Here is a 27,988-nt window from a genome sequence, read left to right on the forward strand (position 1 = left end):
ACATCCACGGCACAGAGGCTGCCTGCAAAGGAAGACGCCGGACAGGTAGCAGGAGTCACTGCGCACGTACAGAGTTGGATTCCGCTGAGGGATGCTGCAGCTGGAATCCAACCTGTTCATGTGCAGGCGGCCTTATGCAAAACATTTTTCACTTTTCTGCTTTTGTAAACATTTGCAGGACTTTCTGTGTGTGTAGGGAAGGGGGGCACTGCCCATAATTTATCCCCAAAACGGCCTTCAATTCTAGTACCAAAATACAGCAAGTTGTGCCTGCGATGGATTTCAGTGAATGGCCGAATATATTAACTGGCTTGTTCCTCTCATTGCATTTGAAGCATTTTAATTCATCATCACTCATCTAAGACTAGCATATAAAACAAAAATTTTAGATAAAATTGCCCCATTATTTCAAAATTGTAATAAGAGAACTATAAATGAATAATTTCCATTGCAATTTAACAAGTAATCATATCAGCAACATTATAACTTACATTATTTGGATCACTCAGTGATTCCCCCTCAGATGAGGCTTCTTGATATATATCCTTTAGTTGAGGATAATTTACAGGCTGCACAATACTGAACTCTTGCTGTTCCGGGGCCGGGGGTAAATGAGTTTGGTAACTCTGCCCCTGGGACCCTGGAGGAACCATCCTGACCTCCATGTACTTTAAGGTCCCGTCTGTGTTCAGGTACAGAGCCGGCTGATACTGATCTGTGTAGGGTTTGGATTGGGATCCACCAAGTAAACAGCAACTACTGCTCCAATCATAACTGTCCTTCCTCAGACACTTCACCAATAATATCATGAAGGTAACAAGTGACACTAAGCTGATGGCCACCAGGGAGATGATTAAATACAGAGTCATATCTGATGGGGGTTTGGAATTTGTCAGGAAGTCCCCAGATTTCGGTCTTTCCACTATAACCTCATCTGCCATACTGACAAGTACCGTCACTGTGGTGGATAATGGAGGACTCCCCTGATCACTGATAGAAATGACAAGTTGTTGCTCCATGTTCTCGGCTTCCTGGAATCCTCTTACAGTTCTCACCTCTCCAGTGTGTTTAGACACTTGAAATGATGAGTAATTGATGGGGTGGATGAGAGTAAACAGCAGCCAGGCATTGTGACCAGAGTCCAGATCCACTGCCGACAGTTTTGTCACCAGATATCCGGCACTTGTAGACTTTGGGATCCTCTCTTGGACAATGAGGTCTTCAGAGTGTTCTGGATACAGCAGGGTGGGGGAATTGTCATTTGTATCCAGAATGAAGAGAAAGACGGGAACAGTGGAAGATAACTGTGGAAATCCTGAGTCTTCTACCTTTATGGTGATTTGTAAAACCTGGATCTGCTCATAGTCAAAGGAACGCTGAGCGTATATATTCCCATCAGTAGAATGAATGTAGACAAAGGAGGAGACAGAGGAGCCGTCAATCTGACTCTCCACTATGGAGTAAACCAGATCAGAATTAACCCCCTCATCTAGGTCGCTAGCAGATACTGTACATAGGAGAGTCCCTGGGTCACTGTTCTCCTTAATGAAAGCATTATAAGTAGACTGTGTGAACAGCGGAGCATTATCATTAATATCTGACACCCTGAGGGTGACGCTGGTTTTACTGTATAGAGGAGGAGACCCTAAATCAGAGGCTGTCAGCTCTATAGTGTATTGGGGGGTTTCCTCCCTATCCAGATTCCCATCTGTCACCAATGCATAACGATTTTTAACAGGTCTGATTTTAAAAGGCACATTTGGTGTTAAGTCCAATCTTATTTCTCCATTTTTCCCAGAATCCCTGTCCCTTACATTAACAAATCCTACAACATCCCCAGATGGTGCATTTTCAGGAATATCATTAGCCACTGAGGTAAATGTAATTTCTGGAAGATTATCATTTATATCTTCTATTCCTACTTGAACCATGCAGTTGCTCTGTAATTTGGGAAATCCTTTGTCTTCAGCCTTTATAGATAATTCATGAAAGCTTTTTTCCTCAAAATCCACAAGTCCATTAATATAAATCTCTCCAGTTTTTTCATTTAGAAAAAATATTTCTCTAGCAGACTCAAATGTGTGTCCATCAAAAGAATACTCAATCTCCCCATTTGCTCCGTCATCCTGATCTGTCGCATTCAGGGTTAATATGACAGTTTTCAATGGCAGATTCTCCCTTATACTGACTTTATAAACTGACTGATTAAAGACTGGAGGATTATCATTAATATCTAATACAAGGACTGTTATTCTGCAGGTCCCTGATCTGGCCGGTTCTCCTCCATCAATAGCTGTGAGAATGAGGTGATGTTCTTGTTTCTCTTCTCTATCTAAAACCTTCTCTAGTATCAGCTGAGGGATGAGCGTTCCGTCTTTAAGACTTTTCACAGACAATGAGAAATAAGGATTTGTATTCAGTGTATACTGACTGACACCATTCACACCGACATCTAAATCCTTTGCAATATCTAATGCAAACTGAGTGCCAGGACTTGCTAGCAATTCTGTGATCTCTATAATACGATCATCTGATGTGAATGTGGGAGAATTATCATTAATATCCCGAATCTCTATCTCCAGACTAATAAGCTCCAGAGGATTCTCAGCCACAACCTCTAACTGCAGTAAGCAGCGGGGACTAGATCCACACAGGCTCTCCCTATCAATCCTCTCCTTCACAACCAACCCTCCATTGTCCTGATTTACACTGAAATATTGTTGGTATTGCTCAGATCTCAGATGGATCCTGCGCTGAGAGAGCTCTGCACGTTTTATCCCCAGATCCTGAGCTACATTTCCTACCAATGTCCTCGGCTCAGACTCCTCAACAATAGAATAATGCAGCTGCCCAGAGACCCAGCCCCAGCTACAAAGAAGAAAGGAGCAGACTACTTGCCATTTCCAGCACTGACAAAAGCCTCTGATGTCCATATCTTAAATGGTTGCCTTGATTCTTGATGTCATGTAGATGCTGTGTAATCCCAGCTGCATGAGGATCATGAATTTATTTGTCCATATTCCCAAAAATATAATCCATCTGAGGAAAACAAACATCCACAGGGCTCTCATCAGCGCTGCAGCTCTTCTTTGTGTGAGAGAAACGATGGGAGGGTGAATCACTGAGCCAGGGGGAGGAGAGCGCAGGGCTGACATGAGCACATTCTCTAGTGCTGCTGAAATGAAGGACTGGATGACAAGACTACCCTCTACTGGCCAAAAGTGAGAATGCAGCAAATAAGTAGAAGATGTAAGAAATACTAGAAAGATTGGAATACCCTCATTTTTAAAAAATGTATACTTAAGCACTATACAAGTCATGTTAAAAATATGTGAAATATGTCTTCAAATGGAGTGGAAACTGTTAATCTACACTGATACACATGCTATCGGTTTCTTAATGAAGAGTATATTATCTATATAATGATATTTATGAACAGTTTTGTTACTATTCCATAGTATACTAATTTCTGATTACTAAAAAATCTGTTTTAGGTATTATTACTTTAGTATTTTAATTATTAGCAGATTATTACAATGACGTTAGAGAATAAATAGTTGAAAATAACATATAGAGCACATAATTATTTTGATGATTTTCAGGCATTCTTTTTTCCGTTTATCACATACCATAATATTCAGCAAGCTGCTATTGCAAAAAAACTCATTAAGGTAAATTATTCGGAAAATTAAATCATAAAAAATAAAGTAATTGAAACCACTGATATATAAAAAATGATCAGTCTGTGTTAGTTTAATATTAAATATTTCAGGAATACACATTCCATTGAGACATTGTTTTACTATGCATAGTTTATGTATTGATAGACTTTTTTGGGGGGCATCCATAGTTACTTGTTACATTGCTATCACCAGTGTTTCTTTGTCCTTTTTGCACTACATTTCCCATAAGGCTATTTTTACATGAAGTTTAGTTCTATATTTGGCATACAGGGTATTGGAAATCAGTCAAAAGTAGTGTACGTTTGATCTCTTTCAGACCTGTATAATTATCAGTGCCTTTTTTTATGCAGCATGGAATGATGTGATAGGCTACACTATGCCACACAAACAGATGGAGAAAAGCAGCCACACAAAGTCAGAATTGTTGTTGACATAGGGAGTATGTGTATTCCATGTTTATTTTGAGTTCATGTGGTAACAGGCTCTGGGGAATGTCTTACCAAGTTTGTATTATCTGAGCACTGTTCATAGGATTTGTTATGCAAACACAACCTCCAGTAATCACAATTAGTAATGTTTCTTTCCATATTGTTTCTAATCTTTTATATGTCTATTATTCTATTGGCTGTGGTGGGTCACGAGGGGCATGACTTCATTGAAGCTCCTTTAACTCACTAGTATTTAGCTTCAAACCTAGGAAGAGTCCACACCAGGATGGTGAACTGTGGCTGCCAGTTGGGTGTTGTAACAGGCCCACTGGCACGGCCTTCAGTTAGTTAGTATCCAGCCAGAAGTGAGAAGTCAAGAAGCATGGGGCAGAAAGTTTCCGATTTTTGGAATATCCTGTAATATCGAGATTGATGGATTTGGTGCCTAAGATGTCTATGGCTACCTCATGCCCTACTACTGCTGGTGGCCTGGACCAACATTCTCACTTCGATATCAGAGCACTGATATAAGGACTTTGAAAACTATTCATGAGACTACAGTTGTCACTGGAGAGACAGGACAAAAAGTGTGAGGATCGTCTTGATTTGCCAAAAACTGTGACTACTAGTCAACTGTGGCCTCAGGCCCAAGAGAGACTATCTTTGATATCGAGGGTAAAGCACAGGACTGTAGAAACTGTTATTAATGGACAATTTGTTGAACCGTTTGTCACATTTAAGAGCCTTTACCGCCAATAATTCAGAAGCTGCTTATTAATCCCTGTTTCCTAATAAAAAGTTCAGCAGCAATATGGCCGGCTCAGTTCCTCTGTCAAGCCGCAGACCCCTGTCCATCAACTTGCTGGAATGTCATCAGGACCATTTCCGGAAGACCGAGCAAGTGGCAGAATTTCAGGTGAAGGTCCTGGGAAGAGAGGAATCCCTCTCCAATAATCAGTACACTGCACAGGGAGAAGATAGACTTAGTATGTGCAGAACTATAAAGCGCAGTGGCTGTTTGTGATCACTTCATCTTATACCTGATGTACATGTTCAAGGAAGTTGCTCTTACCAGGCATTTGCATTTTAAGCCTTGAATTTTTAGAGCAGTGCCCAAGATCATCTGGTCGATCCCCACTTTCAACTGTATCAGCATCTCTAAGATTGCAGAAATGCATAAAAATTGTGTAAAAATTGCAAAAACATTAGTCCCATTTTTCAGGACTGAAAAAAAACTGCCTATGTGAATATACCCTTATAATCTAAAGAGATTAGCAAAGTACGTGACAGATTGAAAAGGCAATGACATGAACCTGAAATTACCTGCATCTACTTCTTATGCCTAAATCAGAATTTGCAATAATAATGTTATCTTAAGGATCATTCATAGTATGTCATTAAAATTAAGGTTTTTTTAAATTGTATAATACACCTAACCAGGGGTGCCCCTACTCTTTTTGCTGCGCCCCCTCCCTGCAACCCCCAACCAAAAAAAGCATTACTTCACAGAGGACAAAAAAAAGTATGCATATATACTTGGTAGATTCTATTCTAAAGATGCAGTGTGGCTTGGCATCTGGGACACCACTTACTGCTGGAAGCTGAGCACATTCCTTAATGCTCACCTGTCTATTAAACACAGGCCAGGGCCAGACTGGGATTAAAAAGCAATGTTCTGGTACATAAACCTCACCCGCCCACATACAATATTGTCACCCATACTGCAGGAAAAATAGTGAAACGCAATGCATGCTGTGGCAAATTTTGCTTTACTTTTTGAGATGAAAGTATCATTGACTGTTATCTTTTGGGTAAACACAATAAATGAGGACTTCTAAAAAAAATTCTACACAGATCTCACCAGCCTGAAAGTCTGATGGTGGTCAATGTCTGAATTGTCAGGTGGAGGTACGAGGGGATCGCGGGGATGAAGCAATCCCCTGCAACAGCTGTGGCAGAGGAGCGCAATATTCTCCCTATGTTTTCAGTAGGGCTTGTGTTGCTGCGCCGGCCCAATTGACAACAAGGTGAAACCCCTGGATCTGACAGCATCCAGGGGTTTCACATTCAGGGAATCCCCTGCTGCAGCTCTCACAGCTGCAGCAGGGGATACCAACTGCACTATTATATGCAAATTTTTATGTGCGATTCTTTCTTTTTTTTTTTGCTTCGATTACACGATTTTTAACACATGCGATGTACGATTATTTTAACACACATATACATGCACTAAATAATCGCTTGCATGACTGCACCCTTAAAGGAAATCTGTCACATTCTATAAGCACCAGTCCAGGGATGTGCTTTTTATACTTATCTGGTTCCTCATTCCTGTACTATCACAGGTGAAAGTTGGCGCTCAGTCATAGAATGGTAGAGTTGGAAGGGACCTCAAGGGTCATCGGGTCCAACCCCCTTCAGTTAGTTTGACTATTTTCCCACTGTTATCCAAACCAACTGACTGGGTGTCAACTTCCACCGCTGACAAGTACATCCCCAAGCTCCTAATTGCCTGTTCCATAAGAAGATTTGATTAACAAGTCAAAACAAAGTGTCTCTGGATATTCTCTAGAATAGCATTTGTATGGCAACAAAAAACATACAAAAAAAATAACCATCAACTATTAGAGATGAGCGAGCGTACTCGGAAAAGCACTACTCGCTCGAGTAATTTGCTTTATCCGAGTATCGCTGTGCTCGTGTCTGAAGATTCGGGTGCCGCCACGGAGCGGGGAGCTGCAGGGGAGAGCAGGGAGGAACGGAGGGGATATCTTTCTCTCCCTCTCTCCCGCCCGCTCTCCCCTGCTCCCCGCTGTGACTCACCTGTCAGCCGCAGCGGCACCCGAATCTTCAGGGACGAGCACTGCGATACTCGGATAAAGCAAATTACTCAAGCGAGTAGTGCTTTTCCGAGTACGCTCGCTCATCCCTATCAACTATGTATAAACAGCTGAATATTTATATATATAAACATGAAGATTATTTTAAACAGTTAAGTCAAATATGTTTCAGGTTTAGGGCAGGCTCACACAAGAGTCATTTAACAGTGTATTACGTGCGCGATATACGTGCCACAGTATGCAATGAATGGAGTGAATGAAAGTATATTGATTTTCATTGATGCATTCAGACTTGCGTGTAAAATGGAACACAGCATTTTACCACGTATTACGTGTGACAGAGCCCTATTGTTCTTTGTGAGCGCCTTATAAATACTGTACATACGCTATTAAATTGCATATATGCTGAGTTTATATGTCGCTAAGCAACAGAGCAGGAAATTTTAATAAAAAGAGAAGGAAGACTGCGCATGACAGTATGTGTGAGATACGTTATCAAGCGCAGCCCAAAATTGCTGCCATACGTGGCGATGAGCTACCGTAGCTTACACAGCGGTAAAATGCTGCAGTACACAAATTTTGAAGTTTCTGAGCCCTAATACAAAATCTCTAAGAATAAACAAAAACAATCATGTACCATTTGTAGCACTCTTTGGCCTATATTGGTCAACCTCAATCAACAGCACTTAGGCACAACTACAATTTCTGAACCCAAATGTTCCAGTTAGAGGCTAATTACTTTTATCAATATAACAATATCTAAAAAAGACAAAAAAATAATTATATAATAAAATTTACATTTTAGTTTTAGCACCTAAACAAGTCAACTTGTTATTAAACTGTAGTATTATCACTTACATTATTTGGATCATTCAGTGATTCCCCCTCAGATGAGGCTTCTTGATATATATCCTTTAGTTGAGGATAATTTACAGGCTGCACAATACTGAAATCTTGCTGTTCCGGGGCCGGGGGTAAATGAGTTTGGTAACTCTGCCCCTGGGACCCTGGAGGAACCATCCTGACCTCCATGTACTTTAGGGTCCCGTCTGTGTTCAGGTACAGAGCCGGCTGATACTGATCTATGTAGGGTTTGGATTGGGATCCACCAAGTAAACAGCAACTACTGCTCCAATCATAACTGTCCTTCCTCAGACACTTCACCAATAATATCATGAAGGTAACAAGTGACACTAAGCTGATGGCCACCAGGGAGATGATTAAATACAGAGTCATATCTGATGGGGGTTTGGAATTTGTCAGGAAGTCCCCAGATTTGGGTCTTTCCACTATAACCTCATCTGCCATACTGACAAGTACCGTCACTGTGGTGGATAATGGAGGACTCCCCTGATCACTGATAGAAATGACAAGTTGTTGCTCCATGTTCTCGGCTTCCTGGAATCCTCTTACAGTTCTCACCTCTCCGGTGTGTTTAGACACTTGAAATGATGAGTAATTGATGGGGTGGATGAGAGTAAACAGCAGCCAGGCATTGTGACCAGAGTCCAGATCCACTGCGGACAGTTTTGTCACCAGATATCCGGCACTTGTAGACTTTGGGATCCTCTCTTGGACAATGAGGTCTTCAGAGTGTTCTGGATACAGCAGGGTGGGGGGATTGTCATTTGTATCCAGAATGAAGAGAAAGACGGGAACAGTGGAAGATAACTGTGGAGATCCTGAGTCTTCCACCTTTATGGTGATTTGTAAAACCTGGATCTGCTCATAGTCAAAGGAGCGCTGAGCGTATATATTCCCATCATTAGAATGAATGTAGACAAAGGAGGAGACAGAGGAGCCGTCAATCTGACTCTCCACTATGGAGTAAACCAGATCAGAATTAACCCCCTCATCTAGGTCGCTAGCAGATACTGTACATAGGAGAGTCCCTGGGTCACTGTTCTCCTTAATGAAAGCATTATAAGTAGACTGTGTGAACAGTGGAGCATTATCATTAATATCTGACACCCTGAGGGTGACGCTGGTTTTACTGTATAGAGGAGGAAACCCTAAATCAGAGGCTGTCAGCTCTATAGTGTATTGGGGGGTTTCCTCTCTATCCAGATTCCCATCTGTCACCAATGCATAACGATTCTGATGAGATCTTATTCTAAAAGGCACATTTGGTGATAAGTCCAGTTTTATTTCTCCATTTTTCCCAGAATCCTTGTCATCCACATTAATAAATCCTACAACATCCCCAGATGGTGCATTTTCTGGAATATCATTAGCCACTGAGGTAAATGTAATTTCAGGGAGATTGTCATTCACATCTTCTATCTCCACTTGAACCATGCAGCCTGCTTCTAATTTGGGAAATCCTTTGTCTACAGCCTTTATATACAATTCATAAAAGCTTTTTTCTTCAAAATCAACAAGTCCATTAATATAAATCTCTCCAGTTTTTTCATGTAAAGCAAATAGTTTTCTAGCAAATTTAGAAGTGTGTTCATCATAGGAGAACTCAATCTCCCCATTTGCTCCGTCATCCTGATCTGTCGCATTCAGGGTTAATATGACAGTTTTCAATGGCAGATTCTCCCTTATACTGACCTTATAAACTGACTGATTAAAGACTGGAGGATTATCATTAATATCTAATACAAGGACTGTTATTCTGCAGGTCCCTGATCTGGCCGGTTCTCCTCCATCAATAGCTGTGAGAATGAGGTGATGTTCTTGTTTCTCTTCTCTATCTAAAACCTTCTCTAGTATCAGCTGAGGGATGAGCGTTCCGTCATTACGATTCTTCACAGACAATGAGAAATAAGGATTTGTATTCAGTGTATACTGACTGACACCGTTCACACCAACATCTAAATCCTCAGCAATTTCCAATGCAAACCGAGCACCCGGACCTGCAAATATTTCTGTGATCTCTATAATACGATCATTAGATGAGAATGTTGGGGAATTATCATTAATATCCAGAATCTCTATCTCCAGACTAATAAGCTCCAGAGGATTCTCAGCCACAACCTCTAACTGCAGTAAGCAGCGGGGACTAGATCCACACAGGCTCTCCCTATTAATCCTCTCCTTCACAACCAACCCTCCATTGTCCTGATTTACACTGAAATATTGTTGGGATTGCTCAGATCTCAGATGGATCCTGCGCTGAGAGAGCTCTGCATGTTTTATCCCCAGATCCTGAGCTACATTTCCTACCAATGTCCCCGGCTCAGACTCCTCAACAATAGAATAACGCAGCTGCCCAGAGACCCAGCCCCAGCTACAAAGGAGAAAGGAGCAGACTACTTGCCATTTCCAGCACTGACAAAAGCCTCTGATGTCCATATCTTAAATGATTGCCTTGATATTTGATGTCATGTAGATGCTGTGTAATCCCAGCTGCATGAGGATCATGAATTTATCTGTCCATATTCCCAAAAATATAATCCATCTGAAGGAAACAAACATCCACAGGGCTCTCATCAGCGCTGCAGCTCTTCTTTGTGTGAGAGAAACGATGGGAGGGTGAATCACTGAGCCAGGGGGAGGAGAGCACAGGGCTGACATGAGCACATTCTGTAGTGCTGCTGAAATGAAGTACTGGATGACAAGACTACCCTCTACTGGCCAATAATGAGAATGCAGCCCATAACTAGAGCAGAAAGAATACGTTTTGAAATGATAATATTTTTAAGCACTATACAAGTTATTCCATAATAAGTCTAAATAAATAATCTGCTAATATATGCTGACACATAATTTTCTTAGTAACAATATAATATGAATTTACCAGTATCTGCTTATTGATATAGTAGGGAAATATTATTGTTAGTTTTTTATTGTATATGAACATTTTATCTCTGAGAAATATATTTAGTTATTAACTGTAAATTCTTCCAATTATTATCAGACTGTTACTATGAAGATACAGTATAAATAGTTGACAGCATTCTAGATAGTGCATAACTGTTATTATTAGGTACTTCTATTTCCATGAATTCCTGCCTGGTGTCAGTATATGTAGCAAGAGGTATTGACTATTGTAAAGTAATATAGCAAGAATAAGGTAAATCATGCATTCAAGGAAATAAAATTACAGAAAATGTCATGAGACTCATGATGTTTAGAAAACCAATTACATGGTAAAACATAAAGAAATAATTTGTGCTAAACATAAAATCTTTTTTAAAATACAAATTGACTACAGGGTTTGCTGTGAGGCCCCATTGTTACTAGTTACATCGCTATCACCAATGTGTTTAATCATGTTGTTTGCTCCTTATTCCCTTCAAGCTAAGTTCACATCACATTGAGTCCTATGTTTGATGCGCTCGTCCAGAAATCTCCCGACAGAGGTTGAAGGAGTGTAACTTTGGCCTTTTACAGGGCAGCACAGCTTTATCTGTGGTATTAAATAGCACAGTAATTACAGTATTCTATATACTGGTATATATAGTTAAAAAAAAGGGCATACTGCATGGTGTATGCTTTATTTTATAGGACCCTATGAGCAACATATTCTGCTATAGACCTAGACAATGAGACACCTTTCAGCTATTTAATACAGATAAATATCAGAATGGGATTGTTCCCAGCAAGAGATACCAAATAATCTTGTAGATATGATACCTTTTATTGGCTAACAAAAATACATGATGTTATAGCGAGCTTTCAAACCTCTCAGGCTTCTTCCTCAGGCGTAATGAAAAAGATCCAAAGAGGCATACATATAAATATATATATATATATAGATATACACACATACATATGACAAGGCACAGACATGGATCTGATTAATTTGCACTTAAAAGAATACTAACAAAGGATGAGTAGAGAAATATATAAATACTTAAACAGTCCACTGATAAAGATGTGAAGGTTTTATGGTCCCTGAATGAGTGCTAGTGGGTCACCAGGCCTGTGTGTAATGTCTCCTATAGATTTCTCATACTTCCCAGTCACGCATGAATCCCCTTGAAGAATTTAACCCTCTGTTGAAGGTGTCAAAAGTTGTTATAAATTTGTACTCCCAAATTCTTTTATGGCTTTGCGATTTGAAATTGCCTTTCATTATAATAACTTAATATCAGCTGACACTCCCAACACATACCTCGGATATGGCTCTAAATGAGACGTGACAGAGTCAGGTAATTATAATTTAAATAAACAGGCACCATGTCCCCTTGGCATAAAAACTGAGTGGGCAAACTGCAAGACACTTTGCCCTTTTATCATCTGCACTCTTTTGCATTCTTGCTTTGTTTCTGTTAAAAATCATTCGAGAAGCTCTATAAATGGCCAGGTATACTGTATATGACTTCATGAGTGTCAAAGTGATAGTATAAAACTATAAGCACAGTGGATGTTTGAAAACACTTTGCATTCCTTCTGCAGCAAACATTACTAGTACGTCCAGATTCCTATGTGATGGTTCATAGTCATACAACGCCAGAATGGCCCTATGATATTTAGGATCACATATATTCTGTCAGTGAATAATAAAATTGCACAGTTCTAAGCGGCTGAAAGGACTATAATATATAACAGAAATGTAAATATGTAAAAGACATAAATAAAATTCATAAAAGCTCTTCATTGTATATAAATAGGTTTAGACTTTCGAGGCCTTTCCATGTTCCACCACTGATGGGCATTACTTATAAAATACGAAAACAGAAAATATGCGCTATATAATTAATATTGCAATTTTATTTTACCATTATGAAACCATTATTATTTTATAGTTTTCTTCTCTGCAGGTTCAGCTCTTGATTTTGGCTTTCAAATACTGATGCAAAATATTGCTCATAACATATTGAATGACAGCTATTGAATGACAGCTGAGAGCTGCCTCTGATTGGTCCCTGCGCTCAGCCAATCAGAGGCAACACTCACTCACCCATTCATTCATGAATTTATGAATGGGTGAGTGAGAGCTGCCTCTAATTGGTGAGGGCTGTGACCAATCAGAGGCAGCCCATTCAGCAGGCGCTGATTTTAAATCCACGCCTGCTGAATACTACACAGAGCAGTTCAGGAGAACTGCCGGCCGGCCACGGCTGACCTCTGGCTGCAGGGAAAAGGTGAGTATACTTTTTTTTTTTTTACACATTTTCAGGATGTTTTTCAGGGAAGAGCTTATATTTTTAAGCCCTCCCTCGAAAATTCATCCAGCGCTTGCCGGCAGCCCATTGCTTTCAATGGAGTCGGCTGTATTGCCGACTCCATTGAATTCAATGGGCAAACATTGTTCTCCTCTGCCAGGGCTATGGCAGAGGATAGCGGGCAGCGCTCCTTTCATCGGGGCCGTTTCGTCAAAAATGCTGCTAGCTGCAGATTTTTCGGCGAATCCTCGGCTCCGGTCACACAATTTGCGGATGCGCATCCGTCATGCGATCCGCAAATCGCGCGAAAAAACGCCTGTGCGACCGAGGCCTTAAGAGAATGTAATATACTTACAAAGCAAACTCATTAATTTAGTTACTATTACTCTTACATACAGACCATTCAACAAAGGCAAACTTTGAAGCTCCTAGGCATTATTACAATATATACATCTATCAAGAACCATTAACAATCATGTGCCATTTTTATTACTATTGTCCTCCTATACGTCAGAGAAGCCAATAGGAGCGCTCACAAAGCAGAATCTGGGTGCAACTACAATATCTGAAGCCCAAAAGTTATGTGCTAGCCAGAGGCTAATGATTTATATCAATCAGACGTTAGTATAACAATATCAAAAAGTTGTAATAAAAGCAGTATAATTAAATTATAACATGTAAATTTAATTTCAATTTTAACACCTAAACTAAAAACGTCATCATACTATAATATCACCACTTACATTGTTTGGATCATTCAGTGATTCCCCCTCAGATGAGGCTTCTTGATATATATCCTTTAGTTGAGGATAATTTACAGGCTGCACAATACTGAAATCTTGCTGTTCCGGGGCCGGGGGTAAATGAGTTTGGTAACTCTGCCCCTGGGACCCTGGAGGAACCATCCTGACCTCCATGTACTTTAAGGTCCCGTCTGTGTTCAGGTACAGAGCCGGCTGATACTGATCTGTGTAGGCTTTGGATTGGGATCCACCAAGTAAACAGCAACTACTGCTCCAATCATAACTGTCCTTCCTCAGACACTTCACCAATAATATCATGAAGGTAACAAGTGACACTAAGCTGATGGCCACCAGGGAGATGATTAAATACAGAGTCATATCTGATGGGGGTTTGGAATTTGTCAGGAAGTCCCCAGATTTGGGTCTTTCCACTATAACCTCATCTGCCATACTGACAAGTACCGTCACTGTGGTGGATAATGGAGGACTCCCCTGATCACTGATAGAAATGACCAGTTGTTGCTCCATGTTCTCGGCTTCCTGGAATCCTCTTACAGTTCTCACCTCTCCGGTGTGTTTAGACACTTGAAATGATGAGTAATTGATGGGGTGGATGAGAGTAAACAGCAGCCAGGCATTGTGACCAGAGTCCAAATCCACTGCGGACAGTTTTGTCACCAGATATCCGGCACTTGTAGACTTTGGGATCCTCTCTTGGACAATGAGGTCTTCAGAGTGTTCTGGATACAGCAGGGTGGGGGGATTGTCATTTGTATCCAGAATGAAGAGAAAGACGGGAACAGTGGAAGATAACTGAGGGGATCCTGAGTCTTCTACCTTTATGGTGATTTGTAAAACCTGGATCTGCTCATAGTCAAAGGAACGCTGAGCATATATATTCCCATCATTAGAATGAATGTAGACAAAGGAGGAGACAGAGGAGCCATCAATCTGACTCTCCACTATGGAGTAAACCAGATCAGAATTAACCCCCTCATCTAGGTCGCTAGCAGATACTGTACATAGGAGCGTCCCTGGGTCACTGTTCTCCTTAATGAAAGCATTATAAGTAGACTGTGTGAACAGCGGAGCATTATCATTAATATCTGATACCCTGAGGGTGACGCTGGTTTTACTGTATAGAGGAGGAGACCCTAAATCAGAGGCTGTCAGCTCTATAGTGTATTGGGGGGTTTCCTCTCTATCCAGATTCCCATCTGTCACCAATGCATAACGGTTCTGATTGGATCTTATTCTAAAAGGCACATTTGGTGATAGAGTTAGTCTTATTTCTCCATTTTTTCCAGAATCCTTGTCATTTACATTAATAAATCCTACAACTGTCCCTATTAGGGCATTTTCTGGGATATTATTAGTCACTGTGGAAAATGTTATTTCTGGGGGATTATCATTGACATCTTCTATTTCCACATAAACTATGCAGTTCCCCTCTAATTTGGGAAAACCTTTGTCTTCGGCTTTAATAGATAATTCATACAAGCTCTGTTCTTCAAAATCCACCAGTCCACTAATGGAAATGTCTCCAGTTTGATTATCTAGATAAAATATTTTTCTTGCAGATTCAAATGTGTGGCCATCAAAAGAAAACTCAATCTCCCCATTTGCTCCGTCATCCTGATCTGTCGCATTCAGGGTTAATATGACAGTTTTCAATGGCAGATTCTCCCTTATACTGACTTTATAAACTGACTGATTAAAGACTGGAGGATTATCATTAATATCTAATACAAGGACTGTTATTCTGCAGGTCCCTGATCTGGCCGGTTCTCCTCCATCAATAGCTGTGAGAATGAGGTGATGTTCTTGTTTCTCTTCTCTATCTAAAACCTTCTCTAGTATCAGCTGAGGGATGAGCGTTCCATCTTTACGATTCTTCACAGACAATGAGAAATAAGGATTTGTATTCAGTGTATACTGACTGACACCGTTCACACCGACATCTACATCCTTAGCAATGTCTAAAGCAAACCGAGAACCGGGGCTTGCTAATAATTCTGTTATTTGAATATTGTGATTATTAGATAAAAATATAGGAGAATTATCATTAATATCCAGAATCTCTATCTCCAGACTAATAAGCTCCAGAGGATTGTCAGCCACAACCTCTAACTGCAGTAAGCAGCGGGGACTAGATCCACACAGGCTCTCCCTATCAATCCTCTCCTTCACAACCAACCCTCCATTGTCCTGATTTACACTGAAATATTGTTGGGATTGCTCAGATCTAAAATGGATCCTGCGCTGAGAGAGCTCTGCACGTTTTATCCCCAGATCCTGAGCTACATTTCCTACCAATGTACCCGGCTCAGACTCCTCAATAATAGAATAACGCAGCTGCCCAGAGACCCAGCCCCTGCTACAAAGAAGAAGAAAGGAGCAGACTACTTGCCATTTCCAGCACTGATAAAAGCCTCTGATGTCCATATCTTAAATGATTGCCTTGCTATTTGATGTCATGTAGATGCTGTGTAATCCCAGATGCATGAGGATCATGAATTTATCTGTCCATATTCCCAAAAATATAATCCATCTGAGGAAAACAATCATCCACAGGGCTCTCATCAGCGCTGCAGCTCTTCTTTGTGTGAGAGAAACGAAGGGAGGGTGAATCACTGAGCCAGGGGGAGGAGAGCGCAGGGCTGTCATGAGCACATTCTCTAGTGCTGCTGAAATGAAGGACTGGATGACAAGACTACCCTCTACTGGCCAATAGTGAGAATGCAGCAAAGAAGTAGAACAGAAAAGGACAACAGAGATATAGAAACAAAAGTCTTGGTTTTTAAAACATATTGTTAAACCATATAAAAATCATCCTATCAGAAATAAATGAGTAAACAAAAAACTAAATAGGAAACTGTTATTATATACAGACTCACATACTTTTTTTTTGTAAAAATCATCTGAATTTACCTGCTTCTGCTTACTGACATTCTAAGTAATTCGTTCTGTTAATATTCCATAGTACAGTAATATTTAAGTTAAAAAATGGCCTATGTAGCACATAACTATTATGACTACTGCTCAACATTCTTTCTGTGAATATCAGAATCAGTAACCAAGATATTTCCAAATAAAACAGGATTAATGTAAATGATATGGTAATCGAAATTGTTTATTTCAAAAATATCGTATAGTAAGGGCTCAGTCACCTGGGCACATCAGCGCCCGTGTTACTGCAGGTAGCAGACGGCTGTACCTGAAGACGGACGTCTCTCTGCAGCGCCGGAGGAAAGAACATGTGACCGGCTTCTTTGCTGATCATGTGTTCTTTCATCAGCGCTGCAGAGAGACATCCGTCTGCAGGTACGGCCGTCTTCTTTCTGCAGTAACTGCTCAGTCACACGGGCGCATTGGCGCCGGTGTACGGGTCCCGATGCGCCCGTGTGACTGAGCCCTAATGGAAAGGGTCAACATATTAAAAATATAAAAAAAATAATCAACCTCTTCATCTTTTAGGAATACAAATGCAATTGCTTGGGACTTTATTTTACTACCATGTATCAGGTTCAAGTCATTCTTGAGTCTGCTATGGGGCCCCATAGTAACTTGTTATATCACTATCACTAGTGCTTATGCTCATTTGTCCATTATTCCCCATAAGGCTATGTTCACATTACATTATATTGTATGTTTGACAAACAAACTATACTTGGAAAAAATTCAGATGTATACGTCAAATGCATTCATAGTGCTGAGTTACCTAAATTGGGCTTACAGTGTGTACTTTTGGCCTCCCCTGGCTTGGTATACATCTGTATACCTCTTTCTGTGATATGGAATTACATGGTACACTACACTATCCCTTACTAAGTATACAGAAAAAAATGCATACTACCAAGTAAACCTTCTAACTTTTCAATGGCAACCTATTTGCAATATATCCCACTGTATGCACACAGTTGGAAATATCATAGCTTTCAATTGAAGGCATATATCAGAAGATGCTCCTAGTGCTTACCCCGATGGAAGACTTTTAAGATGATGTCACAGGGCCTTAATTGGGTCACTATTTATACTTTAAATAACAAGACTTGACATTAGAACTAGTAGTACAAATTACAATTCCCTTTGCACATCTATCATTTGCACTTTGTCTTCCTGGCTGCCAATAGTAACCCCACAAAGTTACAGATGTGTCTAGAAACTTTCTTGCATTTTTGTTATGAGCGTCTTTAAAACAATTGAACAACCCTGTAAATGGCCAGATATGTAGTACTGTATACTGTTTACACTGCAATATCTTTGTGTGTCAAAGTGATAGTATAGAATTCTAAAACACAGTTGGTGTTTGTAATCCATTCAGCTTCCACCTACTGCTAGGTCCTGATTCCAATGCAATGTTTTAAAGTCATATAACACCAGAATGCTCCATGATTTCAGTTTCACATGTATCAATATACAAGACAATGCATGTTTTTTGTGGCTAAGTTAAAGCAAGTGAGATTAACGTATATAACAAGAAAACTTAAATATGCAAAAGAAAAAAAACATAAACATGTAATAAGTCTTCGTGTATCCAGACTTCTGACACTGTTTCATGGTCCACAATTAATGGACATTTAATTTATTATTTATCTAATAGACATATGTGTGAAATTGCATATAATACAAGTATATATTAATATTAATAAATCATTTCCCATAGTAACAATGTAGAACTAATACTTTAATTATTATCATAAATGGGAGCCTCATCATCTCTGTCCGCTAGAGAATTACCAGATCCTGCTCTAAAATCAGAAACAACAACATCTGCAAAATGACCAAGTGGTAGAAAAAAGCTACGATATTCAGCGATCATCTTCCTCTAAGAGCATAGACAGGCTCAATCTGTCATTTTAAAAGTCTTATCTCAAATATTACTGTATTTCAAAGCTAGGCAATGTGTGATGTGGTAAATCTAGACTAAAGTTAAAGGGGTTGTCCCGCGCCAAAACGTTTTTTTTTTTTCAATAGCCCCCCCGTTCGGCGCGAGACAAACCCGATGCAGGGGTTTAAAAAAAAACAAAAAACGGATAGTACTTACCCAAATCCCCGCGCTCCGGTGACTTCTTACTTACCTTGCGAAGATGGCCGCCGGGATCTTCACCCACGGTGGACCGCAGGTCTTCTCCCATGGTGCACCGTGGGCTCTGTGCGTTCCATTGCCGATTCCAGCCTCCTGATTGGCTGGAATCGGCACACGTGACGGGGCGGAGCTACGAGGAGCAGCTCTCCGGCACGAGCGGCCCCATTCACCAGGGAGAAGACCGGACTGCGCAAGCGCGTCTAATCGGGTGATTAGACGCTGAAATTAGACGGCACCATGGAGACGAGGACGCTAGCAACGGAACAGGTAAGTGAATAACTTCTGTATGGCTCATAATTAATGCACGATGTACATTACAAAGTGCATTAATATGGCCATACAGAAGTGTATACCCCCACTTGCTTTCGCGGGACAACCCCTTTAACAACTGTGTAATGCCTCAAAAATGTGTTGAACCCACGCTCTTATTCTCATAATGCTTTCAAATTTTTCCCATGTTGGGTTGGGGATACAACAACTCCTGGATGTTATACCAGAAAATGCATATACTTCCATGCTTTTTCTCAATATTGTTGCCGGAGTCCGCACAAAAATAGAACATGCTGTGATTTTAAATCCACTCGCGGAAATCGCAATTGCTATCCACTCATCTGAGCGGAAATGTGACTGCTCTATTTTTTCAATGGGTGCGGAATACCACAGATCGTCCGCGCAGGTGATGATAGCGAATTCCACAACTGAAATCCGGTCGTGTGCAGCCGGCCTTAGTTTATAGTGCTTATGGGATGTGACAGGTTCCCTTTAACAAATCAACAGTGAAGTGACTCTGGATATTAGGTAGGTTATCATTTGTATAGCAACAAAGATCCTAAGAAAAATAAACATCAACTATTCATAAACAGCTAAATATTGATATTATGGCCATGAAGATTATTTTTTTTAGCAGCTCAGTCAATATCGTTACTGATTTAAGACAAGAGAAAGTAATTATAAATCAACTTGTTACTTTAGTTATTACTATAAGGCCCCCATGCCACGATTTGAAACCCAGGAGCGCAGAATCACTATGATTCTCCGCATGTGGACGCTGGCACTGCACTATTCATAGTAATTCTATGGAAAGCATTACAGAGCGTGATCCACGGGCGATTTATTGCTAGCGGATCATCGCCAGTGGTCAGGCAGCCTTAGGCTGCTCTGACACATGCGTTCAGAAAACGCTACGGGAAACTGCAGCATTTTAGCACAATTTTTATGCAGCATTTTTGAATGCACGTTACAGTGTTTGACAGTGGTTTTTAAGACACCACATCACTGTGATGGGTGATGAGGTGTGTTAAAAAGAGCTAAAATGCACGAAAATAGAGCTGACAGCGCTCGAAAATCGCCATGTTTGAACACTGTTCCATGAGGACTCATTGAAATGAATGCTGGCATTTGGAACGGTGCGCTGATTGCTGTAAAAAGCATCCTATGTGAGAGCGATCTGAGGCCACCCTCATACAACCGTATGTAGAAACACTGCATATTTATGCAGGCTTTAGCTGCATGCAGAGCTGCATTTTTATGTGTTAAAGCGCACGTTTGCCTGCATTTCTACAGCCCCCTGCACACGGGCAGAAATTCCGCTGTGGGATTTCCCGCAGAATTTCTACCCGTGCCCGCCTGCATAGGATTGAATTACAAAACGTAATCCTATGCAGATGGCCGTGATTTGTCCCCGTGAAAATACACACAGAAAACTAATCGCAGCATGCTCTATTTCTGTGCGGGTCTCGCAGAGGCCGGCACAGAAATGTCACTCCTGGCTCCCCCGCTCCGCTCTGCACATGTGCTGGCTGGCCGACAGCCGACACATCGGAGCCGAAACCACGGGAGAAGGTGAGAGGCGCACTGGTCCCTGCTGGGGCACGGGTCGGATACCGCTGCTATAATTCCCACAGGGGATCCGACCCGGCTGTCTGCAGGCGGCCAACTGTGTATTTTTGCACAGTAAAAACACAGACAACCAAGCTGATGATGCCAGAGCTTTTTTCCACTTCATAGTGGCACCCCAACGGGCACTTTATGTGTGACATATGCAATTGGCAGTGAGGTCTTTGGGCGACCTCAAGCAGCATGACTTAGAGAAAACCTGATCTCCTAAACGTATAGACAAGTCAGAGGCTAATTATTTTTTTATCAACATAACAATATCTAAAAATTGTAATTAAAGAAGAATAAATAGCACAATTATATCACTTAATTTACATTTCAATTTTATCACCTAAACTTGTAATCACACTGTAATAATTTGACTTACATTGTTCGGATCATTCAGTGATTCCCCCTCAGATGAGGCTTCTTGATATATATCCTTTAGTTGGGGATAATTTACAGGCTGCACAATACTGAAATCTTGCTGTTCCGGGGCCGGGGGTAAATGAGTTTGGTAACTCAGCCCCTGGGACCCTGGAGGAACCATCCTGACCTCCATGTACTTTAAGGTCCCGTCTGTGTTCAGGTACAGAGCCGGCTGATACTGATCTGTGTAGGGTTTGGATTGGGATCCACCAAGTAAACAGCAACTACTGCTCCAATCATAACTGTCCTTCCTCAGACACTTCACCAATAATATCATGAAGGTAACAAGTGACACTAAGCTGATGGCCACCAGGGAGATGATTAAATACAGAGTCATATCTGATGGGGGTTTGGAATTTGTCAGGAAGTCCCCAGATTTGGGTCTTTCCACTATAACCTCATCTGCCATACTGACAAGTACCGTCACTGTGGTGGATAATGGAGGACTCCCCTGATCACTGATAGAAATGACAAGTTGTTGCTCCATGTTCTCGGCTTCCTGGAATCCTCTTACAGTTCTCACCTCTCCGGTGTGTTTAGACACCTGAAATGATGAGTAATTGATGGGGTGGATGAGAGTAAACAGCAGCCAGGCATTGTGACCAGAGTCCAGATCCACTGCGGACAGTTTTGTCACCAGATATCCGGCACTTGTAGACTTTGGGATCCTCTCTTGGACAATGAGGTCTTCAGAGTGTTCTGGATACAGCAGGGTGGGGGGATTGTCATTTGTATCCAGAATGAAGAGAAAGACGGGAACAGTGGAAGATAACTGTGGAGATCCTGAGTCTTCCACCTTTATGGTGATTTGTAAAACCTGGATCTGCTCATAGTCAAAGGAACGCTGAGCGTATATATTCCCATCATTAGAATGAATGTAGACAAAGGAGGAGACAGAGGAGCCGTCAATCTGACTCTCCACTATGGAGTAAACCAGATCAGAATTAACCCCCTCATCTAGGTCACTAGCAGATACTGTACATAGGAGAGTCCCCGGGTCACTGTTCTCCTTAATGAAAGCATTATAAGTAGACTGTGTGAACAGCGGAGCATTATCATTAATATCTGACACCCTGAGGGTGACGCTGGTTTTACTGTATAGAGGAGGAGACCCTAAATCAAAGGCTGTCAGCTCTATAGTGTATTGGGGGGTTTCCTCTCTATCCAGATTCCCATCTGTCACCAATGCATAACGATTTTTAACAGGTCTGATTTTAAAAGGCACATTTGGTGATAAGTCCAGCTTTACTTCTCCATTTTTCCCAGAATCCTTGTCTCTTACATTAATAAAACCTATAATATCCCCAGATGGTGCATTTTCAGGAATGTCATTAGCCACTGAGGTAAATTTAATTTCAGGAGGATTGTCATTTTCATCTTCTATTTCCACATGTACTAAGCAGTTTCCTTCTAATTTGGGAAGTCCTTTATCTATTGCTTTGATTGATAATTCGTAAATGTTTTTTTCTTCAAAATCCACCCATCCATTTGTATAAATCTCTCCTGTTTGATCATTTAGTGAAAATCTTTTTCTAGCATAATCAGACGTGTGGCCATCAAAAGAAAACTGAATCTCCCCATTTGCTCCGTCATCCTGATCTGTCGCATTCAGGGTTAATATGACAGTTTTCAATGGCAGATTCTCACTTATACTGACCTTATAAACTGACTGATTAAAGACTGGAGGATTATCATTAATATCTAATACAAGGACTGTTATTCTGCAGGTCCCTGATCTGGCCGGTTCTCCTCCATCAATAGCTGTGAGAATGAGGTGATGTTCTTGTTTCTCTTCTCTATCTAAAACCTTCTCTAGTATCAGCTGAGGGATGAGCGTTCCGTCATTACGATTCTTCACAGACAATGAGAAATAAGGATTTGTATTGAGTGTATACTGACTGACACCATTCACACCAACATCTAAATCTTTAGCAATTTCTAAGGCAAACCGAGCCCCGGGACTTGTAAACACTTCAGTGATTTCAATAATGCTATCACTAGATGAGAATGTGGGAGAATTATCATTAATATCCAGAATCTCTATCTCCAGACTAATAAGCTCCAGAGGATTCTCAGCCACAGCCTCTAGCTGCAGTAAGCAGCGGGGACTAGATCCACACAGGCTCTCCCTATCAATCCTCTCCTTCACAACCAACCCTCCATTGTCCTGATTTACACTGAAATATTGCTGGGATTGCTCAGATCTCAGATGGATCCTGCGCTGAGAGAGCTCGGCACGTTTTATCCCCAGATCCTGAGCTACATTTCCTACCAATGTCCCCGGCTCAGACTCCTCAACAATAGAATAACGCAGCTGCCCAGAGACCCAGCCCCAGCTACAAAGGAGAAAGGAGCAGACTACTTGCCATTTCCAGCACTGACAAAAGCCTCTGTTGTCCATATCTTAAATGATTTCCTTGATATTTGATGTCATGTAGATGCTGTGTAATCCCAGCTGCATGGGGATCATGAATTTAATAGGTCCATATTTCCAAAAATATAATCCATCTGAGGAAAACAATCATCCACAGGGCTCTCATCAGCGCTGCAGCTCTTCTTTGTGTGAGAGAAACGATGGGAGGGTGAATCACTGAGCCAGGGGGAGGAGAGCGCAGGGCTGACATGAGCACATTCTCTAGTGCTGCTGAAATGAAGGACTGGATGACAAGACTACCCTCTACTGGCAAATAGTTAGAATGCAGTTAAAAGTAGACGAGAATAGGAAAATGGTGATATTGAAAGAATGTGTTTTAAAATTATAGTATGTTTAAGTACTATACAAATCAGTCTATAAAAAAAGTATAAATAATCTGGTAATATATACAAACACACATAATTTTCTTAGTAACATCATATTGTGAATTTACCAGCTTCTGCTTGTTTATATAGTAGGGAAGTATTTTTGTTAGTTTTCTATTGTATATGAACATTTTATCAGTGATAAATATATTTAGTTATTAACTGTAAATTGTTTCTATTATTATTAGACTATTATAATATTGGTACAGTATACATAGTTGGCAGTGGCCTACATAGTGAATAACTATTATTATTAAGCACTTCTTCTATTTCCATGAATTCCTGCCTGGTGCCAGTATATGCAGCAAGAGGTATTTACTATTGTAAAGTAGTATAGCAAGATTAAGGTAAATTATGCATTCAAGGAAACCAAATTACAGAAAATGTTATAAAGTTTAGAAAACACTTCACAACGGAAATGTCACGGGACGGACGGCTTCCATTAATTACAATCGAAGCTGTCCGTGCATTTTTCTGCACAAAATAGAGCATCCTGCGATTCTCCTCCGTGAGTGGAAAATTGCAGTTGATTTCCGCTCATGGGCAGGGGAGAATCATTTAACAAAACATGTCTATAGACGGTTATTGCTTCGAAATTCACAGCGATTGTCTGGCTGCGATTTCCGCAGCGATAATCCATCCGTGGGCATTGGGCCTTACTGTAGGTAATCAATTTATAAAGCAACAAAGGTTATAAAAGCACCGCTAGACTTCAATTCTTTATAAATACCTGAATATTTATATTATGACCATGTAGAATATTTTTTAAAAGTAAAAAATGTAAAACCGAAATACATGGAGAGAGCTCTCCTCTGGGATCGCCGAGGATTGGGCATGAATAAATGCGTAATAACAACAAATAATGTTATAAATTTAAGGCAATGTAATGTAATTACAAAACAACTTATTAATTTAATTACTAATATTCTTACATAAAGACCAATCAACAAAGGCAAAATTTGAAGCTGCTAGGCAGTATTACAGAATATACATCAATCAAGAACCACTTTTATTACTATTGTTGTCCTCCTATTTGTCAGAGAAGCCAATAGGTGCGCTCACAAAGCAGAATCTGGCTGCAATATCTTAGGCCCACACGTTATGTGCTAGCCAGAGGCGAATAATTTATATCAAGCAGACGTTAGTATAACAATATCAACAGGTTATCAACAATAAAAGCAGTATAAATAATTAAGTTATAACACATCATTTCTGTTTCAATTTTAATACATAAACAACTAAAAATGTCATCAGACTATAATATTGTCACTTACGTTGTTTGGATCATTCAGTGATTCCCCCTCAGTTGAGGCTTCTTGATATATATCCTTTAGTTGAGGATAATTTACAGGCTGCACAATACTGAAATCTTGCTGTTCCGGGGCCGGGGGTAAATGAGTTTGGTAACTCTGCCCCTGGGACCCTGGAGGAACCATCCTGACCTCCATGTACTTTAAGGTCCCGTCTGTGTTCAGGTACAGAGCCGGCTGATACTGATCTGTGTAGGGTTTGGATTGGGATCCACCAAGTAAACAGCAACTACTGCCCCAATCATAACTGTCCTTCCTCAGACACTTCACCAATAATATCATGAAGGTAACAAGTGACACTAAGCTGATGGCCACCAGGGAGATGATTAAATACAGAGTCATATCTGATGGGGGTTTGGAATGTGTCAGGAAGTCCCCAGATTTTGGTCTTTCCACTATAACCTCATCTGCCATACTAATAAGTACCGTCACTGTGGTGGATAATGGAGGACTCCCCTGATCACTGATAGAAATGACAAGTTGTTGCTCCATGTTCTCGGCTTCCTGGAATCCTCTTACAGTTCTCACCTCTCCGGTGTGTTTAGACACCTGAAATGATGAGTAATTGATGGGGTGGATGAGAGTAAACAGCAGCCAGGCATTGTGACCAGAGTCCAGATCCACTGCGGACAGTTTTGTCACCAGATATCCGGCACTTGTAGACTTTGGGATCCTCTCTTGGACAATGAGGTCTTCAGAGTGTTCTGGATACAGCAGGGTGGGGGGATTGTCATTTGTATCCAGAATGAAGAGAAAGACGGGAACAGTGGAAGATAACTGTGGAGATCCTGAGTCTTCTACCCTTATGGTGATTTGTAAAACCTGGATCTGCTCATAGTCAAAGGAACGCTGAGCGTATATATTCCCATCATTAGAATGAATGTAGACAAAGGAGGAGACAGAGGAGCCGTCAATCTGACTCTCCACTATGGAGTAAACCAGATCAGAATTAACCCCCTCATCTAGGTCGCTAGCAGATACTGTACATAGGAGAGTCCCTGGGTCACTGTTCTCCTTAATGAAAGCATTATAAGTAGACTGTGTGAACAGCGGAGCATTATCATTAATATCTGACACCCTGAGGGTGACGCTGGTTTTACTGTATAGAGGAGGAGACCCTAAATCAAAGGCTGTCAGCTCTATAGTGTATTGGGGGGTTTCCTCTCTATCCAGATTCCCATCTATCACCAATGCATAACGATTTTTAACAGGTCTGATCTTAAAAGGCACATTTGGTGATAAATCCAATCTTATTTCTCCATTTTTCCCAGAATCCTTGTCAACTACATTAATAAATCCTACAACATCCCCAGATGGTGCATTTTCCAGAATATCATTAGCCACTGAGGTAAATGTAATTTTGGGGAGATTGTCATTCTCATCTTGTATTTCCACTTGAACTATGCAGTTTCCTACTAATTTGGGAACACCTTTGTCTACAGCCTTTATAGATAATTCATAAAAGTTCTGCTGTTCAAAATCCACCAGTCCATTAATATGAATCTCCCCATTTTGATCATTAAGAGAAAATATTTTTCTAGCAGATCCAGATGTGTGATCATCAAAGGAGAACTGAATCTCCCCATTTGCTCCGTCATCCTGATCTGTCGCATTCAGGGTTAATATGACAGTTTTCAATGGCAGATTCTCCCTTATACTGACTTTATAAACTGACTGATTAAAGACTGGAGGATTATCATTAATATCTAATACAAGGACTGTTATTCTGCAGGTCCCTGATCTGGCCGGTTCTCCTCCATCAATAGCTGTGAGAATGAGGTGATGTTCTTGTTTCTCTTCTCTATCTAAAACCTTCTCTAGTATCAGCTGAGGGATGAGCGTTCCATCCTTACGATTCTTAACAGACAATGAGAAATAAGGATTTGTATTCAGTGTATACTGACTAACACCATTCACACCGACATCTAAATCCTCTGCAATCTCTAATGCAAACCAAACACCGGGACTTGTAAGTAATTCTGTGATCTCTATAATACGATGATTAGATGAGAATGTGGGAGAATTATCATTAATATCCAGAATCTCTATCTCCAGACTAATAAGCTCCAGAGGATTCTCAGCCACAACCTCTAACTGCAGTAAGCAGCGGGGACTAGATCCACACAGGCTCTCCCTATCAATCCTCTCCTTCACAACCAACCCTCCATTGTTCTGATTTACACTGAAATATTGTTTGGATTGCTCAGATCTCAGATGGATCCTGCGCTGAGAGAGCTCTGCACGTTTTATCCCCAAATCCTGAGCTACATTTCCTACCAATGTCCCCGGCTCAGACTCCTCAACAATAGAATAACGCAGCTGCCCAGAGACCCAGCCCCAGCTACAAAGGAGAAAGGAGCAGACTACTTGCCATTTCCAGCACTGACAAAAGCCTCTGATGTCCATATCTTAAATGATTGCCTTGATATTTGATGTCATGTAGATCCTGTGTAATCCCAGCTGCATGAGGATCATGAATTTATCTGTCCATATTCCCAAAAATATAATCCATCTGAGGAAAACAATCATCCACAGGGCTCTCATCAGCGCTGCAGCTCTTCTTTGTGTGAGAGAAACGATGGGAGGGTGAATCACTGAGCCAGGGGGAGGAGAGCGCAGGGCTGACATGAGCATATTCTCTAGTGCTGCTGAAATGAAGGACTGGATGACAAGACTACCCTCTGCTGGCCAATAGTGAGAATGCAGCCAATGAGTAGACGAGAAAAGGAAAAT

At 40.8% G+C, this 27,988-nt stretch overlaps 3 protein-coding genes across 9 annotated transcripts in view; all 3 read right to left on the reverse strand.

Annotated features, from left to right (window-relative positions):
• LOC136611234 (protocadherin gamma-C5-like) overlaps positions 1 to 27,988 on the reverse strand; it is a 403,514-nt gene that overhangs the window by 277,609 nt on the left and 97,917 nt on the right. For 2 of the 7 annotated variants that reach the window (XM_066590599.1, XM_066590592.1), the window contains exon 1: positions 492 to 2,933. The exons of 4 other annotated variants lie outside the window; for them this stretch is intronic. In XM_066590599.1, coding sequence (XP_066446696.1) covers positions 492 to 2,933 — 2,442 coding nt within the window. Of the gene's footprint in view, positions 1 to 491; positions 2,934 to 21,105; positions 23,549 to 27,988 lie in introns of those variants that run through there. One more of the 7 variants, XM_066590600.1, reaches the window with a different exon arrangement.
• On the reverse strand, positions 4,966 to 16,198 carry LOC136613127 (uncharacterized). The gene is made up of 6 exons (XM_066593983.1): positions 13,754 to 16,198; positions 12,017 to 12,029; positions 7,810 to 10,253; positions 6,524 to 6,623; positions 5,184 to 5,269; positions 4,966 to 5,073 (listed from the first exon to the last, which is right to left on the reverse strand). The coding sequence occupies exons 1-6, from the start codon at positions 16,196 to 16,198 to the stop codon at positions 4,966 to 4,968; spliced, it is 5,196 nt and encodes a 1,731-aa protein (XP_066450080.1).
• On the reverse strand, positions 25,196 to 27,774 carry LOC136613128 (protocadherin gamma-C5-like). The gene has a single exon (XM_066593984.1). The coding sequence runs from the start codon at positions 27,659 to 27,661 to the stop codon at positions 25,196 to 25,198; it is 2,466 nt and encodes an 821-aa protein (XP_066450081.1). The 5' UTR covers positions 27,662 to 27,774.

This window comes from Eleutherodactylus coqui, chromosome 2 (genome assembly GCF_035609145.1).
Source record: "Eleutherodactylus coqui strain aEleCoq1 chromosome 2, aEleCoq1.hap1, whole genome shotgun sequence".
NCBI classification, from domain to species: domain Eukaryota; kingdom Metazoa; phylum Chordata; class Amphibia; order Anura; family Eleutherodactylidae; genus Eleutherodactylus; species Eleutherodactylus coqui.

Bases quoted from the DNA above. Each gene is read 5' to 3' on its own strand.
- LOC136613127 (XM_066593983.1), bottom strand. From the start codon at position 16,198: ATGGACATCAGAGGCTTTTATCAGTGCTGGAAATGGCAAGTAGTCTGC. The intron at 5,270-6,523 runs GTTGGACCCGAT...CTGCAATCTTAG, and splicing joins AGTCAAACTAACTGAAGGGG to AGATGCTGATACAGTTGAAA. The intron at 5,074-5,183 runs GTAAGAGCAACT...CTCCCTGTGCAG, and splicing joins GCTTAAAATGCAAATGCCTG to TGTACTGATTATTGGAGAGG.
- LOC136613128 (XM_066593984.1), bottom strand. From the start codon at position 27,661: ATGGACATCAGAGGCTTTTGTCAGTGCTGGAAATGGCAAGTAGTCTGC.